The sequence below is a fragment of the Dromiciops gliroides genome, chromosome 4 (assembly GCF_019393635.1).
Source record: "Dromiciops gliroides isolate mDroGli1 chromosome 4, mDroGli1.pri, whole genome shotgun sequence".
Taxonomy (NCBI): Eukaryota; Metazoa; Chordata; class Mammalia; order Microbiotheria; family Microbiotheriidae; genus Dromiciops; species Dromiciops gliroides.
Genome location: NC_057864.1, coordinates 235,324,474 through 235,341,771, shown reverse-complemented (window position 1 = coordinate 235,341,771; position 17,298 = coordinate 235,324,474). Strand labels below are relative to the sequence as shown.

At 40.3% G+C, this 17,298-nt stretch overlaps 1 protein-coding gene across 8 annotated transcripts in view; it reads right to left on the bottom strand.

Moving 5' to 3' along the window:
* Window positions 1–17,079, bottom strand: part of NDEL1 (nudE neurodevelopment protein 1 like 1) — a 75,215-nt gene extending 58,136 nt beyond the window's left edge. For 3 of the 8 annotated variants that reach the window (XR_006356229.1, XM_044000018.1, XM_044000016.1), the window contains exons 1-2: window positions 16,686–17,056; window positions 4,334–4,386 (exon numbers count right to left, since the gene is read on the bottom strand). Coding sequence is in view for 5 of the 8 variants with exons in the window: in XM_044000018.1 (XP_043855953.1) it covers window positions 4,334–4,336 (3 nt within the window). In the remaining 3 variants the exon portion in view is untranslated. Of the gene's footprint in view, window positions 1–4,333; window positions 4,387–16,685 lie in introns of all 8 variants that reach the window. The other 5 variants (XR_006356228.1, XM_044000015.1, XM_044000013.1 and 2 more) reach the window with 4 other exon arrangements.
* Between the last annotated feature and the right edge of the window lie 219 nt (window positions 17,080–17,298).

Sequence of the window (17,298 nt, the reverse complement as noted above, 5' to 3'; positions counted from 1 at the left end):
AACATCAGTTTGTTAAATTATCTTGTTTTGCTGCCTCCAAAAGTTTTGGTATATCGTCTCATTGTTCTCATTTTGATAAAATTATTTGTTTCTATATTTTGTTCTTTGACCCACACTCTTTAGGATATTAGGCTACATTTAATTTTGAATCCTTTCTTCAAATTCCCTTAATTGTAATTTTTGCTGTGTAGTAGGCAGCACTGTTTTTCTGCATTTGTTTGTAATGCACTAACAAATGGTCAAATTTGTAAAGTATGCAATGTAAAGTTGAGGAATGTGCATACTTCTGATTCCTATTCAATAATCACTAAAGATCTATCATAGCTAATATCTCTAAAATTCTACTCAGGTCCTTAAATTTTTCTTGTTTGCATCTTTATTAGTTTTGTCTAGGTCTAAAAAAGAACACACTGAAGTCCTCAAGTTTTGTAATTGTGCTTTGTTTCTCCCTATAGTTCAATTAGCTTTATCTTAAAATATTTCAGTCAAACAGCATTTATTAATTATCTACCATGTCCCTGATACTGTGTCAAACACTGGGGATATAAAGACCAAAAAATAGTACCTGCTCTCAAGGAACTAACAGTCTAAAGGGAAAGACAATATGCAAACTATGTATAGGCAAGATATATACAGCTAGATCACAATTAATGTAAATTCAAATAATGCAAAATTCAATTTAGTAAGAATTATAAAATAATACCAGGTCACATTTAATGTGAGTCAAAATTCAATTAATTCAATACATGAAAGGTAGTAAGGGGCTTTAACATGCCATTAAGCTGTCAATCTGTACTTGCTGATAGTTGAGTGTGGATGTGATATATGCTACGGCATACTATAACAAGAATTGTATTCATTTTTTTTAAAAGAACCCTTAAAGAAAAGATATCAAGAGAATGTGGGACGTCCATAAGTGTTACACATCACACGTTTTCAGACTTTCAACGTATTGATCAATTGTTATTTTTTCCTCTTTTTCTTTCTTTTTCTTGTCTTTAAAACAATACTATTTTTATATGGGGTGGCCCTCTGGGAGGGGAAGGGATACTAAGGAAATCTGTGATAATGTTTCAAAAAAAAAGACATCAATAAAAAATGCCAGTTTTAGAGCAATCAGTCAATAAACATTAAGTGCCTACTATGTGTTAGGCACCATGGATAAACCTTGGGAACCTGGCAACCTGAGGGTCAGGGGGACCCTTTAATAAAATGACCAAAAGGAAAAATACTTCAGATGAAAACACTGCCATCACACACACACACACACACACACACACACACACACACACACACACACACACAGCTTGCTATTACATTAGAACAAAAATTTGATATAACTGAATGGTATGAATATGGTCCTATAGTAATACTAAAATAGGATAAAATGTTGGAATGTCTGAATCTATGGTACAGAATGTTTTAAAATATGCAGGTTAAAATAAGAGGGCAAAGTTACATCACTTTTTTGTAGTTTGCAAACAACTACAAAGAATAGGAATGTTACACTGATAGAAATGTCATGTCTTTTAGCTGTATGGATTGAAAACTGTAATGAAAAACACATTCCTTTTAGCACCCATTCAGACAAAAGCATCAAGTACAAGACAGTGAAAGAAAACAGAAATGAAGTATAAAACTACCAGAAAGGTGGCCAGAGTGCAGATGAGGATGTGGCAGTTATGTCTCAATTTTTTGCAGAAAATAATGAAAGAATAATATGTTAATAAATACATTTTTAATTCAGTGGATGAAACAGATTTATTCTGGAAAAGGATGCTTTCCAGAACTTACATTTCTAAGAAAGAAAAACTTGACCTTAATTTAAAGTGTCTAAGGATCACCCAACACTTTTATTAGGAGGTGATACAGAAGCAGATTTTAAATTAAAACCTATACATATTTATGTCTTGAAATCCTTACACTCTGAGAAGCTACAACCATCTATCACTTCCAGTTCTTTGATGGTCTAGAAAGCACAAGTGACTAACGCTATTTTCCAGTGCTGCTGAAAAATACTTCAAGGACAACAGGATCAAGTTTAAAACATTATTTGTTTGATAATGCCCCTTAGTAACATGGTTTATGGAGCATGCAGATTTGCCAAGATGTAGATAAAGCTCTCTGCACCTACCAGCATATGTATGAAAATTAAAGAAATAGAAAACAGTTTCCACTACATCGCCAAAATGTTTTAAACAATAAAGATATTTTCATTATATCATCAGTATAAGCTTATCTTTAGCACCTTACCTCTCAAAGTTGTTGTGAAGATCAAATAAGATAATATTTGTAAAGCTCTTAACACAGTGCCTGACACATAGTAGATGCTGAATAAACTACTTGTTTCCTCCCTTTGAGTCTAATATTCAGTAATTATTTTGTTAAATTTTGCTTTCTGGGGCAGCTAGGTGGCGCAGTGGATAAGTACCGGCCTTGGATACAGGAGGAACTGAGTTCAAATCTGACCTCAGACACTTGACACTTACTAGTTGTGTGACCCTGGGCAAGTCACTTAACTCCAACTGCCTCACCAAAAAAAAAATTTTTTTGCTTTCTATAATTACTTTATTATCTCATCTGTAATAAACTTGAAATATATTTTTATTATCCTTTGCTGTTATGTTAAGAAAAATTTTTTTAACTTTTTAAAATTTTCATTGAATATTTCCATTGGGCTAGAATCAATTAACATTTTTTACAGATATTCATAACTTTGAAAAATGCAAATTCAAATATGCAACTACTTTGCACAATTCATTATTCACACTAATCAGGACCTGGGCAAAACAACCTGGAAATAATCTCAGAGGAAGGACGCTAGCAATACAGGAGATTAGGAAAAGTTTCTTGAAGGAAGCTAGGAGGCAGAGATGAGAATAGAAAAAGTTAAAGGAGTAGAGGACAGTCAGTGAAAATGCTTATGAGTTTGAGACAGTGTCATGTGGGATGAACAGTATGGAGGCCAGTGACATTAGATCACAGTTACATGGAAGGGAGCAAAGTGTAATCAGACTGGAAATGTAGGAAAAGGTCAGGTTATGAAGGGCTTTAAAAGCTAAATAGGATTTTATATTTGATCCTGGGGGGAATTTCTGCCATATATTATGCCTTTTTCCTACTTATCTCTTTTAAGCATTTCTATTTTTACTACTGCTGTATCATATCATAATTGCTTTTTTTTACTCATCTGAAGCAATAATAAATACAGTTCCAGCCCCTAATTAAAACTCAGAATATTTTTCAAGTTTGTTTCCTATAAACAACTTATTGTTGATTCTGTTACACTCCTGATTTATGGGCGAGTTCGTTCAATTCATATTCACAATTATGTTAATTATTTTTTCCTCCATCATATCCTATATTTTTTCTGCTCTTTCCTTCTTATCCTTTCACAAAGATGGTGAGAAAAGAAAAGAAACAGATTTAACATTAGTAATGAATAACTGAAGTGGGGTGTAGGGTATGTTGAAGAAAGACTAGTAACTCTGGTATGAGGGCTGAGAAGCCCTTTTCAGATCTGTTTCCACCTTTAGTGTCCATCTGATTCACCCAACTCTCACCTGTGGCTCCAAGAAGCTGTAGCATGCACAGTGGCCACAACCTGGTAAACTGTTTCAGCAGATGGGCTAAACCAGGTTGGGGGTAACCAAAGGGTCTCAAACCCTTTGGTGAATTAGGGAGAGGTCTACCCCAAGCATGTGAAGACATCCCCTGGTGGAATGGATGGGTGAGAACAATTTGTTCCAATGGGCCATGAAGGCGGCAGTAGTGGGCACTGTGGAGCACTTAGAGCTTGGTTAGACATCGAAGACCCCAAGGTCATCCACTGCATCCTGACACATCAGTCGTCTTGACTTTTGTCTTGCCACTGGACTCTGATGACTCTGGAAGAGAGAGTGAGGCCTACGAAGTCGAGCAACTCTGCCTCACTTAAATCTAATTTATGTGTGAAGCAAAAGACATTACCCATACCATGTTACTACTTTTACCCATCTCAAAGACCTGTGGCAACACGCAAGTGAGGAAGCAGCAGGTGCAGATACAATGGAAGCTGTAGTCAAAGCCCTGCACACAGGCAGCCCAGGCCATAGGGTTGTCTTCCCACTGAACTGAAGCAGCAGCAGGATTTGGCAGCCACCTGAGTGTCTGAACAGCCTTTTTAAATGACTATTGCTCACCTCCTGCTGTGAGAAAGGGGCTACAAAATGGGCCCTAAAAACTGGCTGCTTCACCCAACCCTGGCCTGCTTACTATGGCAGGCGGGGATCCCACCCTACAGTCGAAACACAAAAAAAGGCACAAAAACTTTTGCAAAGATGATTCCACTCACCATCAATACGTGGAATGTGCGCACGCTTATGGACAACACGAAATCCAGTAGACCTGAAAGACGAACAGCTTTTGTTGCAAGAGAACTCAGCAAGTATCACATCCAAATAGTAGCCATGAATGAAACAAGGCTGGCAAATGAAGGCCAGCTTACTGAAGTCAGAGCTGGATACCTGTTTTTCTAGAGTGGCCACACTGAAAGTGAGTGCCATGAAGCTGGCCTAAGTTTTGCAATCAAAACTAAGCTAGTCAATAAGCTTGTATACCTACCAAAAGGAGTGAACTACAAGCTCGTGATAAGGTGATTGTCACTTGTAGAAAAGTGCCATGCCACCATCATTAGTGCATATTCTCCTACCATGACAAGCCCTGATGAGGTCAAAGAAAATTTTGAGGAAGACCTAAAGATCCTTATCATCAATGTGCTAAAAAAGGACAAGCGGAGAATTCTAGGTACCTTTAATGCAAGAGTAGGCACAGACTACCAGACAAAGCAGGGAGTCCTTGGGGGGAATGCAGTAAGAAACAGCAACAACAACAGTCACTACTGAAGATTTGCGCATTTCATAACCTCCTCACCACTAACACTGTCTTCTATTTACCTAAACACAATAAAACTTTGTGGATGCACCCTCACAGCAAACACTGACATTTAATAGAGAAACACAGGATGTGAGAGTGATGAAAGCTATGTGTGGTGCAAAGTATTGGACTGATCCTTTCAACAAAATACTTTGCACCACACATCACCTAAATAATCACATTCAACAAAAGCAGGGGCCCCAAGACAAGATGACTAACAGAAGACTTAATGTCGACAGATTAGAGCACTTCCCCAAGCAAGAACAGTTTGTTGCTAACTTGGAGGGAAAGTTGAGCCAACACATAGCTGGCAAAAATGGAGCAGAAAAAGAGCAGGCAGCTTTCAGAAATTTGGTGTACAGCAGGACATTTACTCATCTGGGCCAGAATTCTCACAAACATCGAGACTGGTTTGATTAAAATGATGGGAAATTCAGAAGGTGCTAAATAAAAAGTGGAAACTCCACAGGGTTTACCAGCAGGATAGTTCATCCATCTCTAAGAAGGCAGCTTTTAACTACATCAAAAGTAGTGTGAGATGCAGATTCTAGACTCAGTAAGAAAGCAGAAGAAATTCAGTTTTACACTGAAAGTAACAATTCAAAGTACTTTTAAGATGCCCTGAAGGCTACTTATGGGCCAAAGACCTATGGTACAACTCAACTCCTCAGTGCTGATGGAGCCGCATGTGTTAAGGACATGATCCTGGAGAGATGGGTTGAACATTTCCAAAGTCTTCTCAATGTCATCAATCAGTATTAAAGCCATTGACTGTATACCTCAAATTGAAATCAATCCCTCCCTCCCTGGCTGAACTTCCAACCAAAGAGGTTTTGAATGCCATTAGGTTCCTCTCATGTGGCAAAGTACCTGGTGCCAATTCTATTCCTCCTGAGATTAACAAGGCTCGTATAAAAGCTGACTGAAATTTTGGGGATATATGGCAAGAGGAGGCTATTACCCCAGAAGTTCAAGGATGCCTCCATTGTACATCTCTACAAAAGTAAAAGAAATGGATGAGGAAGGTGGGGAGGCTTCTTTCAGTCATTGCTGGCAAGATTCTTGCCAGAGTCCTCCTTAATAGGCTGATCCTTCACCTATTTATACAAAATTGAGGGGATGTCCAACAATTGGGGAATGGCTGAACAAGTTGTACTATAAGAAATGATGAGCAGGATGGATGATTTGAGAAAAACCTGGAAAGACTTACATAAACTGATGCAAAATGAAGTGAGCAGAACTAGGAGAACATTGTGCACAGCAATACTGTACAATTATCAACTGTGAAAGAAAGACTTAGCTATTCCTAGTAATACAATGATCCAAGAAAATTTTTGAATTGAATTTTCGAATTGGACTCAGGATGGAAAATGCTATACACCCCTAGGAAATGAACTAATGTAGTCTGAATGCAGATCAAAGCATACTATTTTCCCTTTCTGTATTTTTTTCATGGTTTTTTTTTTTTTACCTTTGGGTCTGTGTCTTCTCTTACAACATAACTAATATGGTAATATGTTTTGCATGATTGAACATGTATGACCTATATCAAATTGTTTACTATCCCAGAGACGGGGAAGGAAAGGAAGGGAAAGAGAAAGATTGGAACTCCAAAAAATTTTAAATGAATATTTAAAATTATTTTTACATGTAACTGGGGAAAGATAAAATATTTTTTAAAAACAGGCTGATCCTTCACTTGGAAGATGATCATCTACCTGAGAGCAAGTGTGTCTTCAGAAAAGACCAAGAAATGGTTAATGAGGTGTTTGCTGCCCAACAGCTCCAGAAGTGCCTGGAGCAGAACAGTTCATTGATCTGCCCAAGGCCTTTGATACTGTCAGTCATGAGGGCTTGTGGAAAGTTATAGTAAAGTTTGGGTGCCCAGAGAAGTTTGCCAGTATTATATGACAGTTTCATGACAACATGCCTGTAGGGGTTCTAGTTAAGGGATGATGCTCTTGCACTTTCCCAGTCACCAGTGCAGTAAAGCAAGGGTATATGCTTGCTCCCATGCTAATTTCAGCAATGCTGTCAGATACCTTCAACAAAGACAAAAACAGCATCAAAGTCAGCTACCAAACAGGTTAAATTATTTAACTTGAAAAGGCTACAAGCCAAAACTAAAGCAAAATGTTGGTATATGACTTTTTTCTCTGTAGATGATTGTGCATTCAATCCAGCCAATGAGGCTAAAATGCAACTATGGATCGATTCTCTGCTGCTTGTAGTAATTTTGGACTAATAATTAACACCAACAAAATGGAGCTTCTCCACCATGCAGTACCACACTATCCACGAATGCTGTGTTCACTTACCTTGGTAGTATATTTTCTTTTTTCTTTCTTTTTTTTTTTGGTAGTATATTTTCTAGGAGTGTACACATAGATGATTAGGTTAACACATGCATTGCCAGAGCTAACTCAGTGTTTGGGAGGCTCCAAAGGAGAGATATTAGACTGCCACCAAACTGAAGGTCCACAGAGCCCCTGTGTTGACCTCGTTGTTGTATGCCTACGAGACCTGGACAGTGCTATTCCAGGAAACTGAATAGCTTCCATCTGAATTGTCTTAGGAAGATTCTGATCACCTGACAAGATAAGGACCGAATCACTGAACTGCCAAGTATTCAAACTCTACTACAAAGAGCACAACTCCAATGGGCTGGCCACATGTTTTAGTGCCGGACCTATGTTTGCCTAAAAGACTATCTTAAAGAGAACTCACACAAGGTGAGCACTCACATGGATGTCAGAAGAAGTGATACAAGGACACTCCTGTCTAAAGAACTTTGGAATTCATTGTGTGACATGGGAGATGCTGGCAAAGGACTACCCAGCATAGCATACCCACATCAAAGAAGGTGCTATGTTCTATGAGTGAAGCAGAATTGCAGTAGCTCAAAAGAAACATGAGGTACGCAAATTTAGAGACATCTTCACTCCAAATGTTCATGTGGACTTTGTGCCCAACCTGCTGCTTTCTGCTGAATAAAACAACCAGGTTAGAGCCATTACAAGAACCATAGAAGCTGACGAGTGGGTTTTTTTTTCTAATCAGGACACTGGGGCACTGATGCAATAATGTGCTGGATGCAGCACTGTATGATCTCCCTAACCTTATACAGGCCTTCTGAGCCTGTATTGGTCTGATCAGCCAGTCAGACACACTGTACCTTGACTCTAACATGGTGATGTCATTTTGGTCTCTTTAGAGACCCTGTTAATTCTAGTTTGGTGATGGGACAAAATTAACAGTTGAAAAGGGAGATTTAATTGGTCATAGCATAGAAAGAATCTCAAAAAAAAAAGATATAGTAGCAAAATAAATAAATAAATCGATATTTTTTTTAACTTAAAAAGATATGGTAGCACTTAGCTCAGGAAGACATCTCACCCCATTTCCATATGGAGACTGGTCAACAGGAGACTGTATCTTAGGACAACCACTAAGTCTTAAGAGCCCAAACCCCACACATGGGTGGAACTTTTATGTCTTGGGGTGGTCAGGAAGTCTTGTCAACATTACCAGAGGGGGGCAGCTAGGTGGCACAGTGGATAAAGCAGTGGATTCAGGAAGACCTGAGTTCAAATCTGGCCTCAGACACTTGACGTTTACTAGCCGTGTGACCTTGGGCAAGTCACTTAACCCCCATTGCCCTGCCCCCAAAAAACCAAACCAAAACAAACAAAAAAACATTACCAGAAGCTACCAGGAAGCTGTATAAAGGGAGGCTTAGTTTAAGCCAATCAAGTCCTAGAGACAGGTTTGTTGCCTTTTAAGTAGTAACCTGGTAAGACATTGGTTCTACCACATACCACTTTACGATGGGTAAGATCCTATGGCTCTACAAGAAGACCTTCTGACATTTAAGTGCTTTTAGGACTTTTACTGGACAATCTTATTATGGTAAAAAAAAAAAAAAAAAGCAAAACCAAAACAGTCACACAGAACAATGACAAAATCACCATACAGAAAAAAATCCTAAAGAGAACAAGAGCAGAAATCCTAAACTCTTCCTCCTCCTTTCAGAATAACGAAGTCTTAGATCTCCACAATCTGATCCATGTATTGGGAGATACCAAATCTTTAGTTTACATGGCAAGGCGGTAATGACAAGCAGAAGCATATATCAGTATCAGGTATAGTAAAGTGACTAAGAGGTGACACGGAGCCTGTTCCAGGATCAATGTTGATACTAAAGCTCTCCAAATAACATTTCCCCACTCAGTAAGTAAGGGGCAAGTCACATAACCTTGGGCCTCAGTTTCCTTCTCTGAGGACCCTTCCAATTCTAGAGTTAGGATCTTTTGATTCTCCACACTCACTGCCCTAAGCAGTGTCTAGGTTATATCAGAATAGGCTCCTAGCCTTTCATTTTCCAGTTTGTCTAATCCCACATACTACATTTAGAGTAATCATTCAGAGTACTATATAGCTCCAATACATTAATCCCATGCATTGCTGTTGTTGTTAAGTCGTTTTATTCATGTCCAACTCTTCATGACCTCATTAGGGTTTTCTTGGGCCAAAGATAATGAAGTGGTTTGCCATCTCCTTCTCTAGCTCATTTTACAGAGGAAGAAACTGAGGCAAACAAGGTTAAGTGAGACTTGTCAGGGGCAGCTAGGTGGCGCAGTGGATAGAGTACCAGCCCTGGAGTCAGGAGTAGCTGAGTTCAAATCCGGCCTCAAACACTTAACATTTACTAGCTGTGTGACCCTGGGCAAGTCACTTAACCCCAATTGCCTCACTAAAAAAAAAAAAAAAGTGAGACTTGTCCAGAGTCACACAGTGTCTGAGGTTGGATTTCAGCTCAGGTCTTCCTGACTCTGGGACTGGGACTCTATCCAATGCACCATAAAGCTGGAAAAGTCAGCTGGAGCCCAGTTATAAAGAGCTTTAAATGTTAAACAGAGAAGCTTATATTTTATTCTAGAGATAACAGGGAGCCATTCAAGTTTACTGAATTGAGGAGTGAAAGTCAGATTTGAGCTGTAATAATGTCACTGGAAGCTCTGTAAAGGATAGATTGGACAAGTGAAGACTCGAGGCAGTGGACAGATCCAAGAGATATGTTAATCCCCTTCACAAATTTTACAGTCCAGTCAAAATGTCCAGCCTTCTTTTGCCTTACACAAGATACTCTCTCTCTTAAGACAGGAACGGCACTCATGCTTCTTAGAATCTCTCATTTTCTTCAAAGTTCAATTCAAATATCATCTTTTATGAAGCCTTTTCTAATTCTGCATTGCCGGTGTCTCATTCTTCCCTGAAAGTACTTCATATATATTTTGTACATCCTTTTATATGTTCATCTTGTTTCCCTTGATAGAACATAAACTCCTTGAGGACAAGGGCTGTCATTTTTGTCTTCATTTCCCTAATACCTACCATAGAGTCTGACATATAGTATGTGTTTAACAAACATTAAACATAAAAAAACAACAACAACAACAACAAAAATCTACCAATAGGTGGGACCTTACACATGCTAAAATGAACTGAAAAATCAGGGAAAAGATATATACAAAGAAAAGTAAATACCACTAACATATCATCACAGAATTTCAAAACTTGATTAGAGATCATCAAGCTCAACATTTTACAGATAGAGCAAGGGAGAAAAATAGAGGCTGAGTGATTTGCTTGGGGCCACAAAGCTAAAAAGCAAGAACCAAAACTTAAGTCTTCTGACTTTTCATCCAACACTTACAAACACATTGCCCTTCACAGAATAACATACTGATCCAAACATAGATCATACACTCTCCCTCAAAAACCTAGCTTGGATAAAACCTAACTATGGTTTATACTCAGTATTTATTTTTCAGCCTTTAACCTATATTGTCTTTTGAAAGAAATTTGACGTGGAATAATAAGGCTACTATAGTAACTATTCAAAAGAATACAATTATTACTACCCAATCTGACAAGAGAACCACTAACTCAGATATCTACAAATGCCTCCAGATAGGAAGAGGTAGAGAGAAACAGAGGCAGAAGATGGGAAAGAAATCCAGTAAGTTTTGTGTTATATGAAACATAGGTTAGTGGAAAAGAAACTTTATAAAACTATCTGGTACTGATTAAAAATGTTTAAAGTAGGGGGCAGCTAGGTGGTGCAGTGGATAAAGCACCGGCCCTGGAGTCAGGAGTACCTGAGTTCAAAACCGACCTCAGACACTTCACACTAGCTGTGTAACCCTGGGCAAGTCACTTAACCCCCACTGCCCCGCCAAAAAAAAAAAAAAATGTTTACAGTAGATCAGCGGAAAAGACAATATAAGACCTAGAAACAAATAGCCCAGTGTTCAATAAACTCAAGAACACTACCGACAGAGGTCCCTGTAGGACAGGAACTCTGAGAAAATTAAAAAGCAGTTTTGCAGGAATTAGGTTCATATGCCCAGTACTTTATATACCACATACCTCCACATAAGCTCCAAATGAATACCTAAACTAAACGTAAAAAGGGTACATAATAAAAATTAAACCTTTCCAGGCTGATTGCCCACTACAATCTCTCATAAACTATGTTCCATTCAAACTGACCTTCTTACTATTTCCCCATATGCAATATTCTATCTTCCAACTCCATGTTTTTGCACAGACTGTCCCTTATGCCTACAGGTATTACAATGCTCTCTTCCTCACCTCTCCTCTTAGAACCCCTAGCTCTTTTCTCAAATGAAAGCTCCTTGAGAAGGCTTTTCCTGATTCTAGTTGTCCTCACAATTTCTATCTCCCACCCCACTCCAATCACTGTATTTTCTTTGTTAGTACATCCAATACACATGAACATACATTCTTCACATAGAATGTAAGCTCCTTAAAGGCAAGGAACTATCACCCCAGCTCTTAATACATACTTGTATTTTTATCTCTACCAGAGTGCCTGGAACATAAAAGGAGTTTGAGTGATATGAAGGAAATGCTTTAAATCATTAAAGAGAACAGCTGGACAAGTTGTGGTATATGAATACAATGGAATACTATTGTGCTGTAAGAAACGATGAGCAGGAGAAGTTCAGAGAAACCTGGAGGGTCTTGCGTGGGCTGATGATGAGTGAGATGAGCAGAACCAGAAGAACATTGTACACAGTATCATCAACATTGAGTGTTGATCTACTGTGATGGACTATATTCTTCTCACCAAGCAATGGTACAGAAGAGTTCCAGGGAACTCATGATAGAAGAGGATGTCCAAATCCAGGAGAAAAAAAAGAACTGTGGAGTATAGATGCTGAATGAACCATACTATTTCTTTTGTTTTTGGTGCTGATGTTTTTCTATTTTGAGGTTTTTCGTCATTGCTCTGATTTTTCTCTTATAACATGACTAATGCAGAAATATGTTTAATGCTATTATGTGTGTGTATGTATGTGTATATATATATATATATATATATATATATATATATATATAAAACCTATATCAGATTACCTGCTGTCTAGGGGAGGGGGGAGGGAGGGAGAAAAATCTGAAATTGGAAAGCTTGTAAAGTTGAGAACTATCTTTACATGTAATGGGAAAAAAATAAAAGATTTTATTAATTAAAAAAAAAACACTTCAGTTTGGCATTTAAAGTTTTTCACAACATAGCTCTTTCCTACCTTCCCAGTCTTCCTTAGATATTACTTCTCTCCACACTCTATGGTCCAGACACACTAGACTACTTGATGTTCCTCATATATAATATTCCATCTCCTGTCTGAATGCCTTTTCTTTTCTTTTCTTTTAATGCAACAAACATTTATTTTATTTTTCCAGTTACATATAAGGGTAGTTTTCAACATTCATTTTCATAAGATTTAGAGTTCCAAATTTTTCTCCCTCCCTTCGTCCCTTTCCTCCCCCCTCCACAATATGTACAATCCACAAGTGCTCTTTTTGGGGGGGGTTTTGGTGGGGGGTTTTTTTGGTTTTGTTTTTGGTTTTTTTGCGGGGCAATGAGGGTAAAGTGACTTGCCCAGGGTCACACAGCTAGTGTCAAGTGTCTATGGCTGGATTTGAACTCAGGTCCTCCTGAATCCAGGGCCAGTGCTTTATCCACTGAGCCACCTAGCTGTCCTCTACAAGTGCTCTTTTTATCAGTTCTTTCTATGGGGGTGGATAGTAAGCTTCCTCATTAGTCCCTTGGGATTGTCTTGGATCTTTGCATTGCTGAAAATAAAGTCATTCACAATTGCTCATTGAACAATACTGCTATCACCATGCACAGTGTCCTCCCAGTTTTGCTCACTTCACCATACATCAGTTCATGAGTCTTTCTAGGTTTTTCTGGGATCATCCTGTTTGTCATTTCCTTAAGCACAAGACCATTCCACCACAATCATATACCACAGCTTCTTCTGTCATTCCTCAATTGATGGACTGAATGCCTTTTCACTGGCTGTCCCATCGTCTTGAAATCCCTGATTTCCTTCAAGTCCTACTTCTGTAAGAGTCCTTTCCAGGCCTTCCTTTCCTTCTAATGTTATCCAGAAATACTTTTTATATATGCTATAGATGCTTAAAGATAAAAGTCACCAGGGTGCAGTAGATAGAATGCTGGATAGTAAATACAATCAGGAAGACCTGGCTTCAAATCCCACTCCAAACATTTATTAGCTGCATGACCTAGTAGGACAATTCACTCAACCTCTCTAGGCTCCAGTTTCTTCATCTGTAAAATGAGAGTAGTTGGCCACCACGATCTCTAAGGGCACCTTCTTCCAGCTCTAAATCTAAGATCCTATGATGGAGGGGAAGGTGGAAAATGTGAGATTGTTAAAATTAAAGAACTGAATTAATGTCAGGAAACATCAGTTTGGGATAAATGCACACTTTCCTATATGGAGAAATGAAATTCCCCCAGAAGTCAGTGCTCAGATAGATCTTACTTTAAATTTTTTACTAATATGCAGATAAAACTAAACTTTTCAAGGAAGCAATAGACTGCAGGTAGGTCTTTGGATGTCGTCAGAATAGGCAGAACAATGGAAAATGAGTTTCACAGTAGGGAAAGCAAGGAAAATAATGCAAATTCCATTTATTTAAGGTGGTGGGTTCTAAACTATCAACTGTAACCCAAGAAAGGTATTAGAATCATTGTGCTTTCTGAAGCTCCAATGTGCTACTGCAGCCAAAAAGACCAACACTAAAATAAGGGTGTGGGGAGTCTGGACTAGATAATCTCTAAATTCCTTTCCAGCTCCAACATTCTTTGATTTTGTATTCTCAAAAGATAATAGGAAAAAAAAGAACACAGCATGTTAAAGCTGTAATGAACCTTAGTTATTAGATACTCAAGAATTGCCAAAGGATACAAGGATTAGGGAAGAATGGTGTCTAAATTTTTGAGGCTGGCATGAGGGAACTCCCATAAACTGTTCTCTGGTACCATGGTTTAAGAAAAAAAGCTGCCTTTTGTAAACTTTGAAGTAACTTATTTATTGGGTTGAATCATTCTGATTTTTGAGGTGATGCAGTATTTACCTGCTTATATTTATTTGGAGGGGGAGCACATAGAAAGTGATTATATAGGAATGTTGGAAGAACCACCAAAAATTCTAAGTCACTTCCTGATTGCCTGGTTCTCTCTGAACTAGGGGGTATATAATGGGCAAAAGGGCTTGATTCAGCACACCCAGGTGAAGAATCTCAAAATCAGCTTAGGGGCATTCTAGTAGCAAAGACACTATTCTTTTATGCAGTCATGAGAGAGCCAGCCATTGCAACATGAGATTACCAGGCTACAAGAGGGTCAAGGGACAACTAGACCTGGAGAATTTTATTTAAGGTTTAGGTTAGAAAGTTTAGGTGTCAGTCTGGAATTAACATATTTCTAATTACCTTGTCCTGAATTATTTATGAATTTCTATGTTCTCTTTTCCCTTGTAAACAAATCCTTTTTAAAAAAAAAGCCTTCATGATCTGAAGCATGTGGAAACAGGATAAGAGAAAAAGAAGCTGATGTAAAGCAGGACACTTTGTTCTTGATGGCAACAACTTAATAAAGAAAAATTAGAGATCAGTCGCTACAGATCTATGAACCCAAATGGCTAATCTGGTTCAGTAACTCAGAAAGGTGCATAAAAGAGGTACAGTACCTTGGGGGTGGGGGTGGAGGTGGGTCGATAAAGTCTGGATCAGTTAAGCCTAAAGCTCAAGGTTAGATCCCTAAACGCCATGATCAGACAGAAGACTGGACAGGATGTATTATCACAAATCTGACCCAGCCTGATAATTCTTACATCAAGCAATATTAAATTGTACATGGCATACAGGTATAGCAAATGATTAAGAAATCAATTCAGTAGTCAGTCTCTCTAAAACAATCAGCTTATCAAATCACCTCATCCTATCTTAAATCTATTTTTTGTATGAGTACAGTACTTAGAAAAGCTATTATGCTATTGTAGCTCTCTAGTCACTAACTATACTCTAGCAGCCAACAAGTCTGTCAAATATTCTTCTAAACCTTCTTGTTAAAACAAAGATTCTAAATTTTTATTTATTTTTAAAAGTTCCCTAATTTGACATCAATTTTCCCCCAGAGTTTAAGTCAGAAAAGAAGAAAGCTAATTAGACTGAATCTAACTGAATTAGCTGATCATTTAATCAGCTGAGAAAGGCAGAGCAACCAAGGATCTGAGGACCTAGTTTTTAGTCCCATCTCTACTTTCAGGTTCAAATTCAATTCAATAAACATTTATGAAGTGCCTACTAGTGTCAGGCTATGCTAAGCGCTGAGGATACAAAAAGAGGGAGAAAGACAGCCCCTACCCTCAAGGAGCTTACAATCTAAATGGGGGGGAGGGGGGGAGAGGACAACATGCAAACAAATATATACAAAGCAAGCTTTATACAGGATAAAGAGGAAATAATTAACACAGGGAAGGCAACAGAATTAAGAGGGGAAGACTTTCTGTCGGGGGTGGGGGGGTGGGGAGGGGATTTTAGTTGAGACTTAAAGGCATAAACAGAATATGTCAAAGTGTTTTGGAAGAGTCACCAAATTGTAAAATAGTATCATCATTCAATTTCATACTTGGGAAAAAGAATATGTAACCTGCAGCTTAGTATAGTGGGAAGAGCACTAGCTCTGGAGTCAAAAGACCAAGGCCAAATCCTACCTCTGATACTACCTGTGTGTCCTTGGGCAAATCACTTAACCTCCCTGGGCCTTAGTTTCCTCATCTGTAAAATGAGGGGAGTGGGACTAGGCAGCCTGAGGTCCCTTCCAGTTCTAGAAAAAAACAAGGGTGCTCTGTCAATGCTTCATCTGTCAAACTCGAGGAGCAACCCCCAAACACCTGGGTGACATTTCACGGACCCCGGGACCTTCCCCTAGGGAAAAGAGCCTGGGAGAGTGGTGGCGCCGCCACATCCGCATCCCCACCCTCCGTGCCTCAGCTCGGCTCCTCCTCGCATCGCCGGAGCCCCGGTGCCCGCCGTGCCACGTCCCGGATGGTCCCCGGCGCGCGGCCCTCCCACACCGGCCTCCATCTCCCAAGAGGGGTGCAGAGGATGGGGTGGGCGCGGCCACTCCCGCAGCGGCTGCGCAGGACTGACTGACTGACAGCGCCAGGCCGGCCCGGGCGCGGCCCCTGCAGGTGGGCTAGCTGGGCCGGCAGCCCCAGGGGAACGGAGCCTAGCCGGCCCGGCCCGGCCCGACCCCGCCCGAAGTCCCGAGGCCGCGGGCCGGCTAAAGCGGAATTCAGCCAAGGCCCAAACAACCCTGCCCAGCCTGGGCCCTTCCGGTCCCTTCGGCGCGTCGGTCTCACCTGGACCGTGTCAAACGGACATTTTCGCGGACCAGACTGGACCGGACCAGACCGAGTTACTCCTCAGCGCCTCGATTTCGCCTCCTCTCTAGCCTTCTCCAGCGAGCTCGCTCTCGCTCTCGCCCTCCTCCCTAGTGCCGCGTCACGCGCAGCACCGACCTCCGCGCGCGATATTTCAGGCGGGCGGGGCCGTCACAAGCCTCTCTGTGACGCAGCGCGGGGAGGGGGTGTGGGTTCGGAGCGGCCTGGCTCCCAGTACCGAGGGGAGGAGGGGAAGGATGGCGTCATAAGGAGGGGAGGGGGAAGGTGAGGGCTGGTATTTAGGACAGCTACGGGCCGGCCAGCCGCGGCGTTCTCTACGGTAGCCACGCAGGAGTGGGAGAGCAAAGCGGAGTTCTTGCGCAAGCGCGGAGGGCTGCCTCAGGGACCCAACCTTAGCGCCGGGGCCCCGCCCGCTTCCTCCACCCTTCTCCCTAGTCCCTCAACCCGGAGCTCCTCCTAAGCAAGAGTTGGCCTCCGCTGCGTGGGCATGGTGGACGAGCTCCGTCAGGTCGAGCTCCCATCCTCCCTCCTGGCTCACCTGCTGTGTGTAACCTTGACAGAGTCCTTTTTC